General features: G+C 41.1%; 1 protein-coding gene across 4 annotated transcripts in view; it reads left to right on the forward strand.

Moving 5' to 3' along the window:
* Nucleotides 1–23,974, forward strand: part of LOC120407783 (leucyl and cystinyl aminopeptidase) — a 94,709-nt gene that overhangs the window by 20,509 nt on the left and 50,226 nt on the right. For all 4 annotated transcript variants that reach the window (XM_039543853.1, XM_039543855.1, XM_039543852.1 and 1 more), the window contains exon 2: nucleotides 22,598–23,438. In XM_039543853.1, the coding sequence (XP_039399787.1) occupies nucleotides 22,621–23,438 (818 nt within the window). In that variant the 5' untranslated portion in view covers nucleotides 22,598–22,620. The remainder of the gene's footprint in view (nucleotides 1–22,597; nucleotides 23,439–23,974) is intronic.

A 23,974-nucleotide genomic window follows, 5' to 3' on the forward strand; every position in this document is an offset into this window, starting at 1 on the left:
TTAGAGCTGATATTACCATTTAACACTCTATAAATTCTTGTGCAGGTAGCTTGAAATGTTTTAGGATGGTGTTTTTTTTTTTTCCCCAGAAAAAAAGGGCTTAAGTAAGTTTTCTATTTGCTTAAAAGGTCCCAAGCTTTTCAGAATTCTATGAACCCACTCTCTGATACTCTGGTCTGAATGATGAGTAGGTCTCTCACATCTCTCCATAGCAATTGAAAACTGCATAATGTGTGAAGGTTCAGAACACTGCATAAATGGTTCCATGCAAAGCAAATATTTACAGCCAAGTTATGAACCTCTGTGTAATGTAAATGTTGACACACAATGGTAATGAACCCATGCTGTCAGATACAGCTGTAACTGTGATCGCATATTCCTGTATTAGAGAAAATCGTAATTCGTAGAAGGCTCTGGCAACTAATTATTTCCATAATGTGTGCAGGGATGGAAATGGGCTGGGGGAGAGATAGTTCCAACACTATGTTCATACCTTGCACACCACTGGTCTTTCACATCTGCCCTTTTCCTCTTGTTACAGACTTCCACTGACCTTTCTCAGATTCGATCTTCCCCTACCTCCCCTAGGAGGTAAAATCAAATCCTAACAGCAATACCTAGTACACAACTGAATACTTAATTTCCTAGGAGAGTAGTGGAAACTGGATTTGACAAATCTGAATATACTGTGGGCAGGGGAGCAATTGCATACTGGCAAAGGGCATAATAGATGACTTAACAGATTATTTGTATTAGCGTAGCAGTTAGGCACCTCAGTCCTGGACCAGGAACCCCTTGTGCTAGAAGCTGTACAAACACACAACTAAAAGACAAGCTTCTAGCGGCAGGAATTATAATCCAAGTATGAAACAAGAGACAAAAGATCATTAAAGCAGATGGGGGAGTACAATAAGGCAATGAGAAACAATGAGGCAATATTGGTCAGTGGTTTCAGCACAGCAAAGGCCTTTCTGTCAAGTTTTTTGTGTAGGCCTCATGGCAGAGGAATATGGTTGGTTGGTTTTTAAGGAGGATAACATCATTCATTCATTCATTCATCCCATGTTCCTGGGAAGCTCCTCTCAAGCATTATGGGCAGCATGGGAGAAAGCATGAAGGCGCTTGTTTGATAATTTAACAAGCTGGCAATGGAGGCAGTCATCATAAGCCAATTGGACACAGGAGTTGATCTTTCCATACTGAATGAGAGCTGATGGATCATAAAGGATCTTGAAAATGAAGTCTAGCTTATGTTTGATGGAGCTAGTGGAGGACTGCAAAGAGATGATGTGGTGATTTTCCTGGCCCTTTCACTTTATTCAGAATACTGCTATAAAGATCAAACATGAGTGGGGCAAGATTAGATCTGTTCCATCTCTAATTTTCATGATGTCTAATTGCACTTTATAAGCATGTTGCTGATCATAATAGCAGTAATGGAAAGCTAGTGAATTGCTAGTAGAGTTGACTTTTAAACTGTCATATTTAAACTTCAGAGTTAATACAATATTTAGGAGCCAAACACACTGCAACTGTAAGAGAAAGGGGACTGACACACTGCACCATTTAATCATGCTGTATAGACGGGATGTCACCATGTCCAAAGTCATGCAAAACCTGTATTAATAGCATTACAGGGAAACCATTACAACCCATTGATAAACATGGTTAAGAGTTTTAGTAACTGGCTCCTCCCCTGATACTGTTATAGCCTAAGGGCCATGGGATGGTCCTTTTTGCAAGTTTGCAACTCTTGGAGCTAGCTATTGGAACTTCAGGCTATCTGTTGTGGAAGAAAGGTCTCAGCTTTACAGAATCTGATGATGATCCAACTCGGAAAGACTGTTAGAGTCCTGCTGGTGTGGCCTCCAAAACTGAGTTGAAGAGTAGTATAAGAGCCACAAAAACTAGGAGGTCTGGCAGACTGCTTGAGACTTATTTCTAGAGGGACTGTGGGCTCATCAGATTCTACTGAGCTCAAACTTCTGCTTAACAGGAGGGACTGTTGTGTACAGAAGCAGAGTCTGCTTTTAGTTGTGCCTTCAGAGATGGCACAGCAGTTGGTGAGGTGGACCGTCTTGCTCAGCCTAAACAAAAAGGGGTGGATGTGTGGAATCGTGCTTTGTATCATTTTGGTATATGTATCTAGAAGTGCTAAGTGCTTTCTCCCTATCCTCTTCACTCAATTGGCTGTCTGATTCTAGAGAAATGAATACTATTAATACAATTTCTTATCACATCTGGACAAAGCCTAAATTATCCCAACCAGGGCTATGTCTACACTTGCAGAGTTTTTTGCATTGTCAGTTTCTCACGGGAGATAGGGAAAGAAAAGCACTAGTTTGTGTACTCATTACTTCCACAGGTGTCAGAGTGTTCACATTTGGGGCTTGGCTACACTTACAAATTTGCAGCGCTGCAGCAGGGTGTGAAAACACACCCTCTCCAGCGCTGCAAATTGCGGCGCTGCAAAGCGCCAGTGTGGTCAAAGCCCCAGCGCTGGGAGCGCTGTCCATTATTCCCCATAGGGAGGTGGAGTACAGACAGCGCTGGGAGAGCTCTCTCCCAGCGCTGGCGCTTTGACTACACTTAGCGCTTCAAAGCGCTGCCGCGGCAGCGCTTTGAAGCGCTAAGTGTAGCCACAGCCTTGCAGTATTTCCATCATCTTGAGAGGCGCATACTGAGGGCAGCTATCCCACAGTGCAGCTCTCTCCATTTTCACGCTAGATCTTGTGGGAAGGGGGTAGAGTGATCGTGGGGCATCCTGTGTCCCTGCATAGCCTCCTCTCCCTAAACACTGATCAGCTCCAGTACCCCAGCATTTCTCCAAGCAGGGGATTGTTTGCTCTGTGGAGCAGGCATTGTCCCCTGGCCAGATAAGTGTTGCCAAGAAAACACGAAGGGGAGTTCGGGGTAGGGGAAAATGTCTAGTTACCTGGGCATCAGAGCAGCAGAGCTGCTGGCCAGAGTGATCACTTAAGCACTGTAGGATATCCTGTAGAGGCTAAAAGCTCTATAAACAGGAAGAATGTCTCTTCACTTGCACATCACCGCAAAAGCATCACCAGTAAGAGCTGTATGCCTCTCGTGGAGGTGGTTTTTCTTTTTGAGGTGAAACTTCTGAGTTTCTCTGCAAAAAGTCATTGGCAAGTGTAGATGCTCCCTTGGTTTTTGTGCAAAAAAGGGATTTTTTTTTTCTGCTTTAAATGGCAAGTATAGACAAGCCCTTAGTTGGGGTTGGTCCTGCTTTGAGCAGGGGGTTGGACTAGATGACCTCCTGAGGTCTCTTCCAACCCTCATCTTCTATGATTTGTTTTTAAATCATATTTTGCACCCTCTCTATTTCTAATGAATAATCTCATTAGACAGTATTGGGCTGTTTCTCTCAGGTTTTTTTTCTAGGAAGAACTTAAGTGTGTGTAACAGTTAGGGAGACTGAACAGAAGGGAATCAACCATTACAGTTGTAAATGTTTTGAGCAAACAAAACACAATCTTACCACAAAAATTATCTGACTGGCATCATTGAAACAAGCTTGTGCAAGAAAAGAACATGTGATAGCCTTTTTAAAATATGTAAGATGTTAGAGACAGCCCCAAAATGTAATAGGTATATTGCAAGAGATTAGCTCAACTAATACATTTACAATTATTGGTTCTAAAGCAAAGAGTAGCTGATTTTAGATGAAGAAAAATCTGAACCACAAGAGCCAAGTAACATAATAGGAGCCAGTCTCTACCACAAAGATCTTACAGTTTACATAGGCACAATTAAATGAAAGCGTAGAAAGATTAAGTGACTAGTCCAAGGTCACCCAGCAGGGCAGAGCAGGAATAAAACCAGAGTCCCAGTCCAGTGTGCTAGCTGCTGGACCCCACTGCTTCTCCACTGTTGACAGGACACACTTGCATTCTTTACAGATGTTGGGAGGAGTACTGCTGCTTGGAAAAAGTGGAGTTAGTAAATTCAAAATCACCTACCTTTTGGTTGCAGTACAAAAATGCTATGTGGTGTTTCAGTTTTGTTTTAAACTAAGGAAATTTTAGCAAATTAAAACTGCAGATGTTCAGTAAACTTTTAATGTCACCAGCAGCTTGAATCTCACGTACTGGGAGAACTGTTGCAGAAAGTAATATTTGACTTTCTGGATATGTAATATTTTGGGTTATTTTATCAATTTTAATATGTGGGGCCCCATTTCTGTCCCACCATGAATCTCTCTTGTCACTGGATCGGTGTGTGTTTTCTGGGGTAGAACTTGATCTGTGCAAGAGTCTCAGTTACCAGGCTAACTGCATGTCTGCCCTCCGGTCTCCCGATAGCACCCCCCTCCCCCTTCAGGCCTCAAACCATAGCTACTCTCTCCAGGTGGCATCACATGATTCTGCCTTTCTCAGACCAGGCCCTGGGATGCACACCATAGTGATCAGCTGTGATTTCCCCAGCAGCTCTGATATATGTTCAGTGCCCCCCAGTTCTGCTCTCTCTGGGAGCTATGACAGTGGTATCCAGTAACCAAACGGTTGTCTTAAAGTATTGTTGTTTTATGTAGAAGCATGATGATAGAGAAAAAGATCTTAAATAATAAAACTATAGACAACACTAGTTTGCCAGATGGCTGTCCACCCTTCCATGTGGCAGTGCTGATAGGTCTAAACTTCATATAGATCAGGGGTTCTCAAACTGGGGGTTGGGACCCCTTAGGGGGTCACGAGGCCATTATATGGGGGATTGCAAGCTGTCAACCTCTACCCCAAACCCTGCTTGCCTGTAGCATTTATAATGGTGTTTAATATATTAAACAGTGTGTTTCACTTATAACAGGGGTCGGCAACCTTCAGAAGTAGTGTGCTGAGTCTTCATTTATTCACTCTAATTTAAGGTTTCGCGTGCCAGTCATACATTTTAATGTTTTTAGAAGGTCTCTTGCTATAAGTCTATAATATATAACTAAACTATTGTATGTAAAGTAAATAAGGTTTTTAAAATGTTTAAGAAGCTTCATTTAAAATTAAATTAAAATGCAGAGCCCCTGGACCAGTGGCCAGGACCTGGGCAGTGTGAGTGCCACTGAAAATCAGCTTGCATGCCGCCTTTCGGCACACGTGCCATAGGTTGCCTACTCCTGACTTATAAGGTGGGTCGCACTCAGAGGCTTGTGATGTGAAAGGGGTTGCCAGTAAGAGTTTGAGACCCACTGGTATAGATGCCCAGGGACAGTTAAGGTGTCTGAGTCTTTTCCTTTAACTCACAAACCAATTATCTCTCTCCCTGAGCTGAGGAGTGTTGCTTTAAATCTTGCCCAGTCCTCTGATCCCTTCCTTTGTAAGAGAACAAGGCACTCAGTCTATACCTTTTGATCAGTTAGTTCCTAGCACTGACAAAACAGTGGTGTCACTTCAGGTTGGAACCTGGAAGTAGGCCATTGTCCTCTAACTGCCCCCAACTGTGTTTTTGTTATAGTCAGTGTTGCTTCCCTGCTTGTATTTCCAAGAGATTCCTATTAAACTAGATCTGTACACTCGTACAGGAAAGTCTAATAACCCCATTTACAGAAACTTCATCTCACTGACCAGGTCCCAGACTGTGTTTGTAAAACTATTGCATTTCAATATTCTTAGTTAATTACATACTTGCTATTGTGGATGCAGAGCTGCAATCTGTTTGCTGTCTGCAGCTCTGGATTAAAAATGGTCTGTATTGAGCCATTCCTGCTTGGGGTGGGATGTAAGGGCTGGCTTCTAGTGGCATTTTTGTATCTGGGGCAAACTGGTTCAACAGTCTTCGCTATGTAGCATTTTGAGAAGAAAAATCTAATTATTGTGTCTAATTGTAATTAGGAAAGTTGTTTTCAATAGTGTGCAGATTTTCACACTTCTTACATCCTCATTGTATAGCATTTTTAGACATTCATTTCCAAGAAAGATTAGTCAGATCTAAAGCTGGTGTAAATGGGTGCACTCTCCTGCACTAGCTTAAAAAGTGGACTGTCTCTAAATGGGTCAGGCTTTCAGCAGAGCTTTGTGGAGCTTCCTCTTAAGAAAAGCACATGCAGGGCAAATGCAATCATAAGCACAAAAGGGGAAAAAAGAGAGCTACTTTCCTGGGACAGAGTACTCGTTCCATGGATTGAGCATGATACAGAGAAGGCTTTGCCACTTATAGAGAAACAAGACCGCAAATTATTCTAAAGACTAACCGTGTGAAAGTGAAGGAGTTGCAGGTCTGTCCTCGGTAATTTTTTTATCTGTTTGTAGTGCACTTGGAGAGAGATTAAAATAGAGAGAATTAGAGTAAAAACAGCCTTCCCCCTTTCTCCCCCGCCCCCATGCCATCCTTGAAGAAGCAGGTGTAATTTTGTAGTTGGGCAGAAGGAAGTCTTCCTAATATTAAGTTTCTTTAGAGATGGTCATGTGTATGTAAAGATGTTGAATTTCATAATTACCACTTCACCTTTAAATGCCTCTGTGGTCTCGTTCTAATCCCTGAAAACATTAGACAACCATAGGATGTACTATTTTAGAAATCCAGTGGATTGTCAGAGTAGCTGTTTTTTAAAAGCTAGTCTGTAAATACAGGTCCACTGGTGTGTTCCACATTCACGAATCACAGCTAGACTTTTCCTTCACTACCTGTGACACTAACCATTCCCAATAGGGAAGGTGCAATTTAAATCATGGTGGTAATTATAGTCCAGCTGCCTTTTGCCTAATGACCTGAGGTTAGTCCTTTTTGTATTTTGTTTTAGTTAATTTGGCAAAAACAATTGTCTGTGCAGCTAGAGAGTTGGAAGTGTGCAAATGCTTTCCATGTAAAACTTTTTAGATGGAACTACTGCCAAGTCACAGCAGATCAGTTTGCTCAATAGCCAAGACTTGGCCTATTCCTTACCTATCTCTGCATGTTTCTAAAGTGCCTAATCCTGTCATAGATAGATGCCCTTACACAACTGAGAATTCAGTGAAACTACAGTACTTGTGTGTGTATGTATATACACACAAAATTATGTATGTTTGAGGGATTGGGGCCTTAATTACTTACAAAACTGAGATTGACTCGTGACCCAATTAGCAGGAATGGCAACTGAATATGGTGACCTGTGCAAACAACCAAACACTCTACCCAATTTGTCCATCTAGAATCATAATCAAAAGAAGAATTTAGAAAGGAGAAGCTTTGTGCATTACTGATAGGCAGTTGCAGTTTAAACCATTGTTTAATGGTACACATACAACTAAGTTTTCAATACAAAAATATTGAAGAGACCTGGCTCTTCAAAAGGTGGCATTTTAGCAGCATTTTAAATACATGTCCTATTTACTGCTGTTCAGTGTTAAGTAACTGGTTTAACTTTTTTTGTACAGTTTCTGGGCAGTCTTTTATATTGAAAGAAAAAAAAACTTGATTAGGTGGTTGGGAGTTACAGCATTTGAGTCACTTCCTTTTCTTCTGGATTTTCGAAACACATCTCTCTGACTCTTATCTGATTTGTACATTTAGTATAGAAATGTGGTGTTTTTTATATTTAAATACTTTATGGGGAATGTTAAAATATTGTTTAGAAAAATAAACTTTACAAATCTGGAAGAGATCAATAATTTTTTTTTATTTTTGGGATTCATTTTGAAATGCTAAATTTTTAAGACATGGGTTAACTGTTTGGTCTCTTCCATTTCCAGACAAAGCGCTACAAAGATGTCAAACATCAAATTACATTCAGCAGTACTGGGCTTCCTCATTTTTAAAGTGTTAAAAGAAAATTTTTGTCATACAGGGAATATCTAGACTCTACATATTGCTGATTTGAGCAAAGTAGTTTAAACCATTGTGTAACTGAAGAAAACAAAAGAAATGTAACCATATTTTTATTATGGCCATTAGTAAAAGTCAGCCAACTCTATTGTTCAGAAAGCAGTTGTACTTTAGTGGAGCAGAAATATGTTTTGGGTTTATGTAGAACCCATCACTGCACTAACTACAGTCCTTCTGTCAGTGCTTAATTTCTAATGAAAGTGGCATTGGGGCTATGAACTGCCAAGCCTAGAAGTACCAAGGCTCAGCTCTGGCACAAATTAAGCACTGCCTTCTGTATATCTGATTTGCTGTATGAAGACTGAAGGTTTTATCGTGCAGATGCCTGAAGTTTAATCTATGCCTGTATCTGACAGGTATGGTATGTAGCTTTACTATAGTGAAAATGACTGACTACTCTAACTATATATTGTGTAGTGGGGCTGTGGTGGATGAGGTCTCAGTTACTGCAGTTACTTCACCTAGAGCTGTGTAAATAACTGTTTGTTTGCTGACTATTCTGGGGGCTGTGGATTCATGTCTGGTCAATGTGAAACAAATTTGTTTCACAACTTTTGACAAACTGAAAAATTTAATAATTATTGGGGTTGGACAAAATGTGTTTGAAAACTAAATGAAATGCTTTATTTCAAAGGTTTCTTAATTTTTGAAGAAGAAAAAGTAATTTCAAATTGAAACATTTCATATTGCTACTTTAAATAAAATGTTTGGGTTTTGTGTTTTCTTTCCCCAGACCAAAACAATTGGGCAAATTGCCAAAATGTTTTTGATTGACCTGAATCTGCCTCCCTCCCCTTCCTTGGGTTGGTGGTGTCTGTGTGTCTGGAAAAAGGCTTGTCTGAAACCTTTTTGTGTTGTTTGTTTTTCTAGCTCTAGTTTCAGGTATTTCAGGCAGCCAATCCATTAGTGCTCTCTTGCTGTTCCCCTCTCCCTTTATCCTCTTTGCAGTAATCTAAAATAAGGATTTTTTTTTAAATTGAATTGCTTTATTTTGTTGTAAAATATTAGTGATGCCTATATTTTTATTTTGACTAAAATTTTGGTTAAAACTTAATTTTAAATTACATCTTCATGCAGAAAGAGGAAACTGCCACTTGGCTCAGTCCTTACTGAAGTAAAATAAGACTTTTGTTTGAAAAGGACTGAGTAAAAACATCAGGATTTTGGTCCATAATGTGTGCTGAAAACTTTCACTGTCATTGTAAGGCAAATTTCTGTGTTAGGATTTTGGAGCCTGATCCTTCTTCCTATTAAATTGACATTAGTTTTGCTATTAGCTTCAATGGAAGCAAGATCAAGCCATTAACAAGTAATTTTTAATACGTACAGTGCTTCTGTATTTCTAGTAAAATTTCCTTGTAAGCAGTGCAGCTTTTTAGACATTCGTCATCAAGTTAAGGAATGTGTTTTCTGGTGGAAAATTTTTCTCCTGAAATCTCTAACCCTCCTGGTCTTTCTAAAATTCCCACTGGCTCTAACCTACAGAGGCATACCCTGGGGACTTTGTATGAGTGAAATATGTTTTTGTTCCTGCTATGAATTCTAATCTTTCTTTCCTATCAAATTTTAAGAATAAAATGTTCTTTGTGAAGGAGAAACTCCTTGATTCATATATTTATGATTAAATGTTTTGTTGATTTATCCCAACAAACTCCCAGAGTTTCTGTAAATATTATGTATTAGCAATAACCACTAACTTCACAGAAGCTGGTCTATTACTCGATATTGATAGCAAGAAAAAAGCTATGTTCAGACACAGTGTACTATTTGTTTAGTTCCTCCATTCTGTGTCTGCTCTCAAATTTTTTTATATAGTTTCCTCTTCTCTGCCTCTGGGAAGCACTGCATAGCAAGCTTCTAAGAGGTTTCATTTTACTTTGCAAGGAATCTTAGTGCAGATTAGTTGTGCATAACACCTTCCTTTCTTTTTCAAGAGAACCCAGTTTTGCTGCAGGCATTTTTAAAGCAAACCTATTTTTCATAACACAGGCTATCCCATTACAGTAAGTACTATTACTTGAATCTCATCACCTTTTAACACCAGAGTGTTGTAATTGTTCTAAGGAACTGCATACATTTGTCTTGGTTGTAATGGATTCTGTGGTTTGTTATTTAAAAAAAAACCCCATTCTCCCCCCAAAAATCACATAATACTTCTGATATTTTAGGGTGTTTTATGGATATGATGGTAAACATTTGGGTTAGTGAGCATATTAAGACTAGCAAAATTATTAGGTGATCAGAGTCTCTTTTGCTTCTAATTTCTATCATCTGGTTTTGGTGGCTTTTGGGGGGGGGGTGAAGCAGGGATTGTGCTAAAAGTAGAAAATTAAAATTGTTTTGACTATAAAACAATGCTTCTAACTGTGACACTTTAATATCTCTGAAGCTTAGGCTGTTCACTAGGCCATCTGTATGCTGTGACCTAAAAGTGACTTACACAGCCATAGGCCAGCAACTTCACAAAGACCACCAACATGTGCACACTCTGTGGGTGGGTCGTCTTGAAGTAATTCATGGCTGTGTGTTAGCAACATGCTGTATCTAGTTTCCATTCTGTTGTAATTTTTCTTTAGCTTTGGGACTGCTTGCAAAGTAAGGGAAGGGGAATAAGATGCTCAATAAGTATTGTAACTGGCGCCACTACAGGATGGTGTGCTTTCAGCACATCCGTCTCCTTGAGATGTCTGGTCAAAGCTATGTGTATTTCGGGAGCTGAAGATGCTCCAGGTCTTATGTGAGTTCATGTAAAGTAAGTATTACTTTACTAGGGCTACCAGAAACAGAAATGTGCAAAAAGCACAAATACTTTCAATTAAAAGAACAGATTTTCCAACAGTTCCTAAACCAGCTCGTAGGGGCAGTTTGGTACAGGGGTATAAAGTAACAGTCTTGTTAAGGCTTTTTGTGAACCATCATCCTGCTGTGCACAATCAGTTTTCCCCGTGTCATATGCTTGCAAGACACTGCTGTATCCTCCTTCTGCAGCTATTACCGGCCCTCATTCCTTGTCCTGCTCTCCGCTTTCAGTTCCGTTTTGGAGGCTGTCTAACCTTCCCTTGGCAGCCATCTCTCAATCGTCGGCTACCACAGCTTCTGGCTGTCTCCTGAGAGCCTGGTCTCTCCTGAACATGGGATATTAATTCCTTTTTGTCTAAGGAATTACAGAGCACTTTACTGGCCAGATGCTGAACTGGGTAACACAGTGCCCTCTCCTGGCTAGATCATCTTCCTCCAGCTCAGCCATAGTGGAGGTCCTGGAGGGAGGGAACCCAAACATGAGCCAGTAGGTTCATTAGAGATTCATGTGCTCTAAATTTCCTGTTCTGAAATCTTGCGAGAGTTGCACACCTCACATTGTGAAAAATACTATTTAGACTGATAAATATGCAACTATTTAAAGCCAATGCTGAGAGAAAATGTATCTTCAAGCTCGTTTTTCTTCATTAATAAGACAAATACAATATTGATCTTACAAAATTGAATCTGCATCCATTTATCAGGGACAAAGTCCACACAACTTGTTTAACATATGTACTGTTTGTTAGCAACCAGCGCGAAGGAAAGGCCAACGTTTTGATTCCTGGATATTAGTTTGGTATATACAGCCATGTTTAGGACCCTAAAGAAGCCTGACTCTTTCAGAGTTGTTGAGCACTTGCAGCTCCCATCGAAATCCCTCTCATTGACACAAAATCAGTCCATTGTCCTTAGTTCAGCACTCACCATTCCCAGGTGCCTAGCTTCTATTTCATAATTTTGGGCAATGACTTCCTTTCAACCTCTTAATATTAGAAGTGTGTTTTGTTTGCTCATCTCGAATTCCCCAGAATGTCTGGTTTCTTTGTGTTTTATTTCTTTGACAGATCAGTATGTCTTTTCAAGCCTCACAATTAGACCATCACTAATTCTGACACCTAAGTTTCATAGTTATTAGATCAGCTGAAGTCCCACGTGCGATTTGCTCTGTCAAAATTATAGTAGAATGCAGCATTGTTGTAGCCCTGGTGATCCAAGGATATTGGAGAGACAAGATGGGTGAGGTAATATCTTCTGTTGATGATGGGAGACAAGGTTTTGAACTTACACAGGTCACTGCACTCAGTGTGAGAGCTAACTACAAGGTAGAACAGATTATTTAGCTGTCACACTCTGAGTACGTTGCCCAGACCTGAAGAAGAGCTCTGTGTATGCTCAGAAACTTGTCTCTCTCACCAACAGGAGTTGATCCAATAAAATATATTATCATAGAATATCCGGGTTGGAAGGGACCGTAGGAGGTCATCTAGTCCAACGCCCTGGTCTCAAAGCAGGACCAGTCCCCAACTAAATCATCCCAGCCAGGGCTTTGTCAAGTCAGACCTTAAAAACCTCTAAGGATGGAGATTCCACCACCTCCCTAGGTAACCCATTCCAGTGCTTCACCACTCTCCTAGTGAAATAGGTTGGATATTAGGAAACACTAAACCTCCCCTACTGCAACTTGAGACCATTACTCCTGGTTATCTAGTATCGCTGAGAATAGTCTAGATCCATCCTCTTTGCAACCCCCTTTCAGGTAGTTGAAGGCGGCTCTCAAATCCCTCCCCCTGATGCTTCTCTTCTGCAGACTAAATAATCCTAGTTCCCTCAGCCTCTCCTCATAAGTCATGTGCTCCAGCCCCCTGATCATTTTTGTTGCCTTCTGCTGGGCTCTTTCCAGTTTTTCCACATCCTTCTTGTAGTGTGAGGCCCAAAACTGGATGCAGTACTCCAGATGAGGCCTCACCAATGCCGAATAGAGGGGAGTGATCACGTCCCTCTATCTGCTGGCAAAGCTCCTACTTATACAGCCCAAAATGCTGTTAGCCTTCTTGGCAACAAGGGCACACTAACTCCTATCTAGCTTCTCGTCCACTATAACCCCTAGGTCCTTTTCTGCAGAACTGCTGCCTAGCCACTTGGTCCCTAGTCTGTAGCAGTGCATTGGATTCTTCTGTCCTAAGTGCAGGACTCTGCGCTTGTCCTTGTTGAACTTCATCAGACTTCTTTTGGCCCAATCCTCTAATTTGTCTAGGTCCCTCTGTATCCATATTACCTCACCCACCTTGTGTCTCTAAAATACAGTAGGGCAGGGGAAGGGAATTATGGCACTCAACTTTGCATTAAACTCTGGATTTTTAATTCTGTCCATTCTTTCACTAATACAGGTGTAAAACATTATCTTTAGAATTTACATCAGTTTCTTAATTCATTTTAGAGAAACTAGGCATTATGTGGAAAATGTGCTCTAGAGTGGGTCCATGACTGGTTGAAAAACGGTATTCAGAGTACTTATCAATGGTTGGATGTCAGACTGGGGTCCTTCAGGGGCCTCTCCTGGACGTGGTGGTAGTCTGGCTGGTGGAGTGAAGAATATGCTTATAACATTTGTGCATGAATGCAAGCTGGGAGGGTTGCTAGCAGTTTGGAGGACTGAACTAGCTTTCACAAGGACCTTCACAAATTTGGTCTGAAATCAACCAAGATAAATCAATAAAGACAAGTGCAAAGTACTACATTTTGGATGGAAAAATTAAATGCATCAATACAAAATAGGGAATAACTGGTTGGATATTAGAGCTGCTGAAAGGGATTTTGGGGTTATAGTGGATTACAGATTGAATGAGCCAACAGTGTGATGCAGTTGTGAAAAAGGCTAATACACCTCTACCCCAATATAACGCTGTCCTCGAGAGCCAAAAAATTTTATAGGTGAAACTGCGTTATATCAAACTTGCTTTGATCCACCAGAGTGCGCAGCCCCGCCTCCCCGGAGCACTGCTTTACCACGTTGTATCCGAATTTTTGTTATATCGGGGTAGAGGTGTACCATTCTGGGATGTGCAATGTAACACACTGGGGGTAACTGTTTTTCTCTGTTTGGCACAGGTGGGGTCTCAGATGGAGTCTTGTGTCCAGTTTTGGGCTGCATGCTCTAGGAAAGATGTGGACAAATTGGAGAGTCCAGAGGAGAGTAACCATAAAAGGTTTAGAAAACCTGAGCTGGGAGGAAAGGTTAAAAAACAAACCCCTGTGCATGTTTAGTCTTGAGAAAAGAAGAATGTGTGAAAGGGGGGCCTGATAAGTTTTCAGGTATGTTAAGGGCTGCTCTAGTCTAGAGGACTGTGATCAATTGTTCTCCATGTCTAGGGTAGAACTAGAAGTAATGGCCTTAATCTGCATCAAGGGAGATCTAGGTTAGATGTTAGGGAAAACTTTCTAACTATAAGGATAGTTAAGTAGTCATGGAATTGGTTACCAAAGGAGGTTGTGGAATCCCTGTTGTTGAAGGTTTTAAGCAAAGATTAGTTGAACACCTGCGGTCGAAGTATACTTGGTCCTGCCTTGGGGATTAATGATCCCTTGACATTTCGATCAATTTTTATGTTTGGATGGCCCCTTTTAAACAAACTGGCCTTCATCATTAATATTAACATGAATAAGCAACTGCTCTTACCTGTTTGCTATCTCTAATTTACCAGCCAAGCATATGAAACATTTTCCAATCTACTGAAAATATATGTTTAGTCAACAGTAAGTCTCATCTATTAGCATGAAGTCCACTCCCTTCCTGGAGTGTCTTTGCACAGCCTGGGGTGATTTGTTTTTGTGAGAGATGGATTTTGCCCTCCAACTTGTAGATAGGGTGTATTTAGACCACCCTTTTTTGGCTAATATTCTGAAATACCAGCCCACTGTATGCATGTAAACATCCATCAGATATAGACCATGTATTAAACTACAGCAATACAAAATTAACATGGCATACATTAAATGGGTTAAAAACTGGCAAACTGACACGTTTCAATGTAATTGCAAACTGGCAATCATCACTTATGTGGTGTGTTTCTAGTGTAGTTTTGGAGAGTAACTTTATTTATTTATTTTTTAAATCAATGACCTGGAAGTTTGCAGATGACCCAGACAGAGTGACTGTTAAGTAATGAAGAAGCCAGACTTCTGGTATACACTCACGTGGATTGCTTGGTAAACAGGGTGCAAGCAAACAATACACTTTTTAGTATGGTCAAACACTAAGTCATATATGTAGTACAAAGACTGTAGACCATATTTACAGGGAAATATCCTGGGAAGCAGTGAGCCTGAAAAAGATGTAGAGGTAAAGGTGAAAATCAGCTGAACATGAGCACCTGTTGTAACACTGGCCAAAAAGGCTGATGCAATCCTTGGATGTGGAAATAGGGAGAATATTCTCCCTGTATTTGGTGGTGGTGTGACTGCTGCTAGAATACTGTAGCCAGGAGTAGTGCCTACAATTCAAGAAAGATTTTGACAAATTGGAAAAGGTTCAGAGAAGAGCCATGAGAATGATTGAAGCATTAGTAAATGTGCCTTATAGCAATAGACTCAAAGAGCTCAATCCATTTAGCTTCGCAAAGAGAACGTTAAGGGTGACTTGATTGTTCACCTTGTAGATATTTACAGACTGCAAATATTTGATCTAGCAGAGAAAGGTACAACAGAATCCAATGGCTAGAAGTTAAAGCTAGACAAATTCAGACTGGAAATAAGGCATACATTTTTAACTGAGAGTAATTTAACCATTGGAAAATTTACTAAGGGTTGTGGTGGATTCTCCATCACTGACAATGTTTTTTCTAACGTGTGCGCTAGGAATTATTTTGGAAGTTCTGTGCCCTGTGTTATAAAAGAGGTCAGAGTAGATAATCAAAACAGTCCCCTCTGGCCTTAGAATCTTTGAATCTGTTTGTTTGCTCTTTGCCTCCAGAGGGCGTTAATTTTTGTTTGAAGCTTTCCATTCCTGCTTAAGAGGAGCATATAGTTTTCCCCTGTAGTGTGAATACCAGCAGACAACTTTACCTCTAGCAGAAGTCAAGGTGTCTTATTGTATTTATTAAAATAGTATAAGTTACAGCAAACTTGCTCTATTGTATGTTTGCTTGACTTACTATATTTTGAAAAGTTAAAGTGCAAAAGACTCTTGAAAAACAAAACATTCCCCCCCCAAAGCCATTGTCTTGCTATCATGTTAAACACAAGCCTACCCCTTGCAGAAACAATCTTTTGCATATTAGGATCTGTGTCTTTGTGTTTTGTACCATACTTCAAATTTGAGAATTGAAACCTTGCAACTCAAAGTGCATTAGATGAACAGCATTTAAAGTATCAGTTCCTCAAATATACTCCTTTTCATATTTCTATGTAAAGCTTTGCATATATACCCTGTATTTTCAGTTGTTAAAACTGATTATTTGATTCTAGTCTGAGGGAACAATTTGCATCAGCATAGTTCCTATCTTTGAAAATCCGCTATGGTGCATGCTGTTTCAGTGTTATACTGGCTAGAGAACAGGTGCCATGCATCATTTAAAAAAAAAAATTCTTCAGTTAATTTTACACCCTCTGCCCGTAAGCCCTACAGTGGGGCCAGGCAAAAAGGACACTGTTGGCTCAGAGTAGTCTGACACCCAGGAGGGTACTGGATCAAGTCATTTGATCATAGACTACAAAGCCAGAAGGGACCACTGGGATCGTCTAGTTTGACCTGTATAATACAGGTCATAGAACTTATTTAAATTTAATTCCTGTTTGAACCAGAGCGCATCTTTTTAGAAAAATATCCACCCTTGATTTTTAAAATTGCCAGCGATGTAGTGGTGGATTCATCACTGGTTAGATGTTCCACTGGTTAATTATCTTCACTGTTAAGGATATGTCACTCAAATTGAGGTCTCCTGTGATAGTCCTGTGAGGAGGCAGTCATTCTGTTCTCTAGTGTGATTTGGTGGTCTGTAGCAGAAACCAGCTGGTACCCCATCTTTTGTGTTTTATCTGTTAGGACATTTATCCTAAATGTGATTCTGGATCACTTACTTCTGAGTTATCGGTGATTCAGAAACAGGTAATTCCGTTTTTGATGTAGAGTGCCACTCCTTCTCCCCATAAAAACAGTTTACTGTGTCTAACTGCCTCAGTGTGATCAAAGGACCAGCTATGTCTTCCAGTGAACTTATGTGTTTCTTCAGTTTGTGAAAAGAGCAGTTGATGGAAATGCTTATTAAATTACAAGACTGACTGGGAAAGCCTGGATGAACCTGAGGTCATATACTCTACAAGGGTAAGACCTGGATGTGGAAGGGTCCTCTACAGTGCCCTTAGCCCTGATTGTCTTAGCCATGTGTCCTTGGTCCTTCATTTAAACCACACATTAAAAAGTCCACCAACTTAGAGAATTGGTCTGCTACATCTTCAGTGTAATAAAAGTGAATATATTAAAGAAGCTCTTCCTAGAACAAATTATTTTGAGTTCTGGGAGGCAGAGCCGCAGTATACATGTAGTGTGTCGGATAGTTATTACTTCAAGGTCAATGTATAAAGGAAGAAAGGACTTTTTTATTTCCTAATTAATTCTTTTTCCAATGATTCTCAGGTTGATTTATTAAAACAATACAATTGTTACTGCTAAAATAATCTTGTGCTGTTATGGTAGTTTTAGCAATCTAAACCTCTTGGATACTACAGAATATGTCAACATAAAAGGGACCAAAATACCCATAATTTAAAAAAAACCTGTATATATCTTGGTTTGTCGTATGGTGGGCCTGTCCCATTCTCAGCAATGGTTGAAGTTCACACCCAAGGTTTTATCCTGTTTACAAAACACAGTTACGGTCCCATGAATATTTCAAATTGGAGCTACACCTCTACCCCGATATAACACAAATTCTGATATAACATGGTAAAACAGTGCTCCGGGGGAGGTGGGGCTGCGCACTCTGGCAGATCAAAGCAAGCTAGATATAATGCGGTTTCACCTATAACGTGGTAAGATATTTTTTTTTGGCTCCAGAGGACAGTGTTATATTGAGGTAGAAGTGTATGTGTCATGACAAGGTTTCTGACAGCTGTGTTGTCATGGGTTCCCTAAATTGACTTATTTGTGGGTCATCGGTTACAAATTCAGTCTAGTAAGGCAGACTGGTTCTGCAATTCTACATTTTCACAACAACAGTTGTAATTCAGAAAACCAATTCTCTTTCTCTTATCTTCGTGCTCTCCCAATCCTGGGCCAGCTGTGCACTGAGTGACCTCTGGTGTAAGCTAGAGGAGCCTAAAGGCTGACTTTTCCATGTACTGTTTGGTATGCCAATGGCCCCTGGGAGGCTGGCAAGTAACTAGGGATCCCTGGGTCAGAAGGACACCCTGTGCACTAGAGAGGGGTGGCAGAGGAGTCAGTATGCTGTTTCTGCACCATCAGAATACACCCTATGTTAGCTATGGTGATTCTCAGGGCTGCTTAGCACTGGCAGTGATGTGCAAAGTAGTCCTAGAGCAACGCAGGCTCCATTTATTCAGAAACTATTGTCCATGTGTTCTTGTGCGGGTCCTGTGCCTCAGTCTCAAGTTTCTTGGCATGGTAATGTAGAATTAAGTCTTGGGGTTTAAAGCACCTGTAACTTTGGGAACTGCTGTGATAGCTCAGTGGCCCTACTGCTTTTATCTTGGCAGATGAAACTTCTCCCACTTTTTGTACTCTACTTTTCTGCCCTTGTTAGTCTTGACTGGAATCGAACCTTATATGAATTTTAAATTAATCTTTTTTGTCAAGATTTGGCTATGCTTCTCCCTGCTACTGGTGTTTGGTGTGAAAGAGGACAGTGAAGTGTGAAAATACAAAGATTACAACCCTGTTGTTCAGGCCTGGAAAAAGTCCCTACATACAGCTTGCTTAGAATATTATATATTCTTTGCCCCTTTATTCTTGCTAGCATGAGGAAAAACAATGCAGCTTATCTAGACATAAATCTGTATTTAAAGCTGGTTCGCCTCAGAGTTGTTCCTGTTAAGCTGTCCGATTCCTCTGCCTGCATAGGTATGTATCTCAGGCTTGGTAGCTTCAGTGACCCACAAGTGCTCTGTTACTTATCTATGTGTTCCAGTGGAAATAGTGTGGGTGGTGCCCTTTATCGTCAGTAAAGTTGTGACTTGTTAACCTAGCACTGAGTTTGAAAAATGTCTGTGTGGTTTTTAACAATAAAAACAAGGCATTTTTCTCCTACTGGCTCGATTGCCTCCAATTTCTGCAAATAATTCTAAGTGCATGTGTGGGGTGGTTTATGTAAAGAGAGAGAGAGAGAGGCTGTCATTTCTCTCTTTAATTCAAGCGTGATTAGTTTGGTCTTCTATCTTAATTTCTTAGGAAAAAGTTCTTTCCAGTCACAGATATGCTCTGTGGCCCAAATAATTTTTTGTGTATACAATTTAGAGCTGAACTGGAGAATTATATGAGGTAGTTGGCTTGGGAGCAGCAAGGGAGAATTAGCTGTAAACTCCTTTTTGAAAATACAGTGTAGTGGTTCCCAACCTTTGAAATCCTCTTTGCAGAAGAGTTGTGGACGAACTTCCTACCATGTGCTAACTTGGCTTCTGCCATCTATTCTTTCCATTTTTCTCTCTATATTCTCCTCCTTCCATCCACTAGTTTTCTTCTTATTGGTTCTTTCTCTTCTAGGTACTCTTTTTTTCCTTTCTTCACCCCTTCTCCACTCCCCCACCTCTAATGTAATTACATGCTGCTCAGGGTGGGTATTGGTGGGGCGAGGACGTGTGCTTTCATGGCCGAGGCATGTACATGAGCACTGTATTAGGGGCTGCCTTAAAGCAAGTGGAACAACAGATGACTCTGAAGAAGTTGCTTATTTGTCTGCAGACGTGACAGCATGTTCACATTTGAGATACCGTGAGAGCAGGACAGATCCAGATTCATATAGCCTTCCTGCTCCCACTACTCCTCTCATCTATCCTCAGCCTCCTGGACTAGTCTGACAATGCTCAGTCCCCCTCACTAGTCTACCCTCCCCCTGTTTGGAAAACACTGGTTCGGTGAGTTGTGGGTGTTGTCCCTTGATGTTTTAAAGCTGTTTTAGCCAAGAAACTTCAGATTAGGTTTATTAATCTGACTTTGCTGAGGTGAAGTGCATGGGATTATATTTGAGGAGTGGGGAGCTTTATTTTAGAGGCTGTTAAATTGGGATTTAGAAATATAACCTAGAGGGGAGAGGGTCTGATTGAGTGGAATGACAGAGAGAGGGTTGGTAACCAGAAACCACTGAGTTCTATTCCAGCATTCTCTTGCAATGTTAGACAGGATTAAAAAAAAAATAAATCCATTGTTCACCTATCTCTAGTTGAAAGGTCCTGTTCTATGCCACAAACTCATTTTTGTAGAACTGCTCAAGGAAACATTATTTTTTTCCTTGTGAAATTTTGACCAACACTTTCTTCCCCTCTGTTTTCATTTAAAAATTGACTTTTTTTTTTTTTGGGCAAATCAGGACCGCCCGGGGGGGGGCGGGGCAATTTGCCCCAGGTCCGGCAGGGGCCCCCACAAGAATGTCGGAGGCTCCCCCTTGCCTCCGCCTCCCCCCATACCCTGGTGCCTCAGCGCGCCATGTCCAGGAGCTGCCCTGGACAGTGCTGTAGCAGCGGCGAGGCTCGGGCGGGGCCTGAGCTCCTCCCGCTCAGAGCTGTGTGGTCATGGGGTGGGGCTGCGAGCTCTGGTGGGCTGAACCGGAGGAGCTCAGGTCCTGCTGGAGCCACACCACTGCTGCAGCGCTGTCCAGGGCCGCTCCCGGACGCGGCGCGCTGAGGCTCTGGGAGAGCGGGGAGGCGAGGGTAAGTGGCATGGTAAGGGGCCGGGCACCCCCTGACCCAATCCCCCCCCAGCTCTGAGCCCAGCCCCTCTGAGCCAGGCACCCCTTGACCCAGAGTCCAACTCCCCACCCAGCCCTGGGCAGCGCCAGTGCCACCCCCAGGCAGTGCCAGCCCATTGGCACCAACCATCACCCAGCGACAGTCCATTATGTAATTCCAAATGAATACATACCATTAAAGCATTTAATGTTTTTAAATGTATTTTCAAATTATTAAAAATTATTTTTGAATATATTTCACTGGCTATTTTTTACATTTCCAAATGTTGCTATAGTATTGCAACTTTTTTTATGGAAGGGGCCCCCAAAATCGCTTTGCCCCAGACCCCCTGAATCCTCTGGGCGGCCCTGTGGCAAATAAATTGTTTTCTTGAGGGGAGAGACGGGAAGATAGAAAACTTTCAACCAGTTAAACATGTCTGCTTTCTGTTGTACCTATCTGGCTAAGAAACTTCATCCCTTACAAGCTGTGTCCTCCTTAAATGATCAGCTTCAGCCCTAGTTCAGCTTCAGCCATGCACTTGAGTCTCTTCCTATTCAGTCAGCAAAATGCTTAAACGTGTGCCTAAATGTAAGCTTATGCTTAGGATCTTTATAGAATTGGGGCCTGTGGTAACTGGAGGGCTATCATATCCCACTTTTTCTCTTCTTTTCTTTTATCTGACTGTGGAGGCTTTGTCATCTCCCTGGATGGGAGTCAGCACTCATTCCCTGAGTTGATTCAAATTTTATTTAAATTCAAATAATGTTTAAGAGAAGAAATGGATCAAAACAGTGTCTAAATGTCTCTTGGAGACAAACTTCTGAAAGCAGCACTAACAGAAGTTAAACATAAATTACAGAAGTCTCAACAAAATACAAAGCTGGTATTGGGGGTTTCTGGCACAAGAGATTCAGGGTTGTACCAGTCCACTGCTGTGTGTCTCTCCCCCCCGCCCCTTAGCTTTTCTTAGTCTGTCTCCTCCAACACTTCCAAAGTCCCTTAAAATCAGGGTCTTTCCACTGTCAGCAGTGGACTTTGCTTCAGGCCCATGGTGATAACAAATGCTTGTTCTCTCCAAAGCCACCTGCTTTCTGGTCCCTAGGCCTTGCATCAGCTCTGTCCATGCACAGGGATAGGATTCCTTATTCCCTCTGTCTCCTTGGTAGTTGGTTGACCAAAGTATACATTACTTATACAGAAGTTAGCATTGTAGCCATGTCGGTCCCAGGATATTAGAGACATGAGGTAGATGACATATCTTTTATTGGACAAAATTCTGTTGGTGAGAGAGACAAGCTTTCGAGCCACACAGAGCAGCTCTTCACATATGTTTCACATCTAGTTATCTGTCACTCTTGTAAAAAGTGACTCTTGAATTTGAACTTTTAATTGAATACATATAACAGTTAATTAATTATTAAGATCCAGATTTATGGAGATGTTTTACTTTAGTAAGCACTTTAACTCCTTTTATGCACAGGCTTTTACCTAGGACATAAGGACTAAATCTTAAATGAAGAGCGCAGTTGCAAATGTAGTATATTATCCTTTTTATGTAAAAGGAATAGAAAATTTAACCACATCCTTCTCCTGAAACCAAATAGTGGCTTAATATTTGTCTTCCACTGGTTTAGCAATCAGCACTTTGCTAAATCCTTTCTACAGCACAACTTAACACTGAATGTGGACAGGGCAGTTAGTGTTTTTAAAAATATACCAGTTGGCTGTGGTTAGCCATAGGATCCTCCATGTTCTTACATGTGTCCCTCCCCACAAGAAAGGCAAAATCATGTTGGTAACATTATGTTAAAATGTTAGTTATGTAGTTTCCCAGAGCAGATTAGGCCAAAGGGTTGCATGAATGTCTCCAGGAATGTTGTTAGTCAAACCAAAAATCATCACTGTATGCAGAAATCTGTACAAATATTCTCCAGAATTGGCGCTTTCTCAGTAAGAGATGCTGCACAAGTGCTTTCTATTCTCCACTACTCCCACTCAGTAAGTTTTATCTTTTGAGTTGTCATAGCCATACCTTTTTAGTTATAACCTATGCTCTTTTTTTCTCTCCTCCTCCTTCCCCACCCAGATCGAATTCAGTTACCCAGGAATATGATTGAAAACAGCATGTTTGAGGAAGAACCTGATGTGGTTGACTTGGCAAAGGAGCCTTGCTTGCATCCATTGGAGCCTGATGAAGTGGAGTATGAGCCAAGAAGTTCACGACTACTGGTGCGTGGCCTTGGAGAGAATGAAATGGATGAGGATGAAGAGGATTATGAATCATCAGCGAAATTGCTGGGCATGTCCTTCATGAACAGAAGCGCAGGTCTCCGTAATAATGCATCTGGCTATAGACAGAGCTCAGATGGATCATGCTCAGTGCCCTCTTTAAGGACCATGGTGGTTTGTGCAGTTGTTCTTCTGATTGCAGTTTCAGTAATAATGGTGATCTACCTTCTTCCCAAATGTACCTTTACCAAAGAAGGCTGCCATAAAAAGAACCATACAATGGAACTGATATATCCTCTAGCAACTAATGGAAAGAGATTTCCATGGGCAAAAACCAGGCTTCCCAGTAATGTTGTACCACTACACTATGATCTCATCTTGCAGCCAAACCTAACAACTACAAAGTTTGTAGGTTCTGTACAGATAACTGTTAATGTCATCCAGGTCACTTGGAATATCATACTTCATAGCTCAGGACTTAATATCACCAAGGCAACTCTGACTTCAGCAGGTTGGAATCAGGCAAAACCAGTTGAAGTCCTGGAATATCCAGTGCGTGATCAGATTGCAGTTGTGGCTCCTGATGCTCTACTTGTTGGGCAGAACTACACCCTCAGCATAGACTATTCATCTAATTTATCAGATACCTATTATGGGTTTTACAAAGTCTCCTACAAGGATGAACATGCTAATAAAAGGTAGGCTTATGAATAACTTTTCTCATCCCTGTATTTCTAGGTTGTTTTGTATACACTCATTTGTACTTGATTCATTAACTTAAAAAATAATGATGGTGGGGAGTGGGGTGGGGAGAGGGCGAGGAGCAATGGCTTGGCAGTGTGGTTTTTCTGACTCTGCACCTGAGCCCTGAAGTGTATAGCAAAGGAGTTCTTCAGGAGACCGTCGCTAGCAGAGTCTGTCTGAAAACGAGCAAGGATTTTGCTTTTTTATTTAAAAAAATTCCTTTGGAAATACAATGTTCCCTCTGTTTTGAATATTAATTCTTCATGTTGATGGCAGCTTATACAAAGATCAGGTCCACTGTGGGAGAGTGAAGCAGAAGTTTCCATGATTAAAATCAACGTGCTTCAAGAATCTCTTGCATGGGTTGGTTCGTTATAGCACAGTCCTTCACTTCAGTTCTGTTTCCCAGCTTGTGGATAGTTATCTTGTTAGGTTATATTAATCTTGCGTCCTTTCCTGGTTTTCTCTCAGATTGGTTTTTGTTGTTGTC

Source organism: Mauremys reevesii, linkage group 6, assembly GCF_016161935.1.
Source record: "Mauremys reevesii isolate NIE-2019 linkage group 6, ASM1616193v1, whole genome shotgun sequence".
Lineage (NCBI taxonomy): Eukaryota > Metazoa > Chordata > Testudines > Geoemydidae > Mauremys > Mauremys reevesii.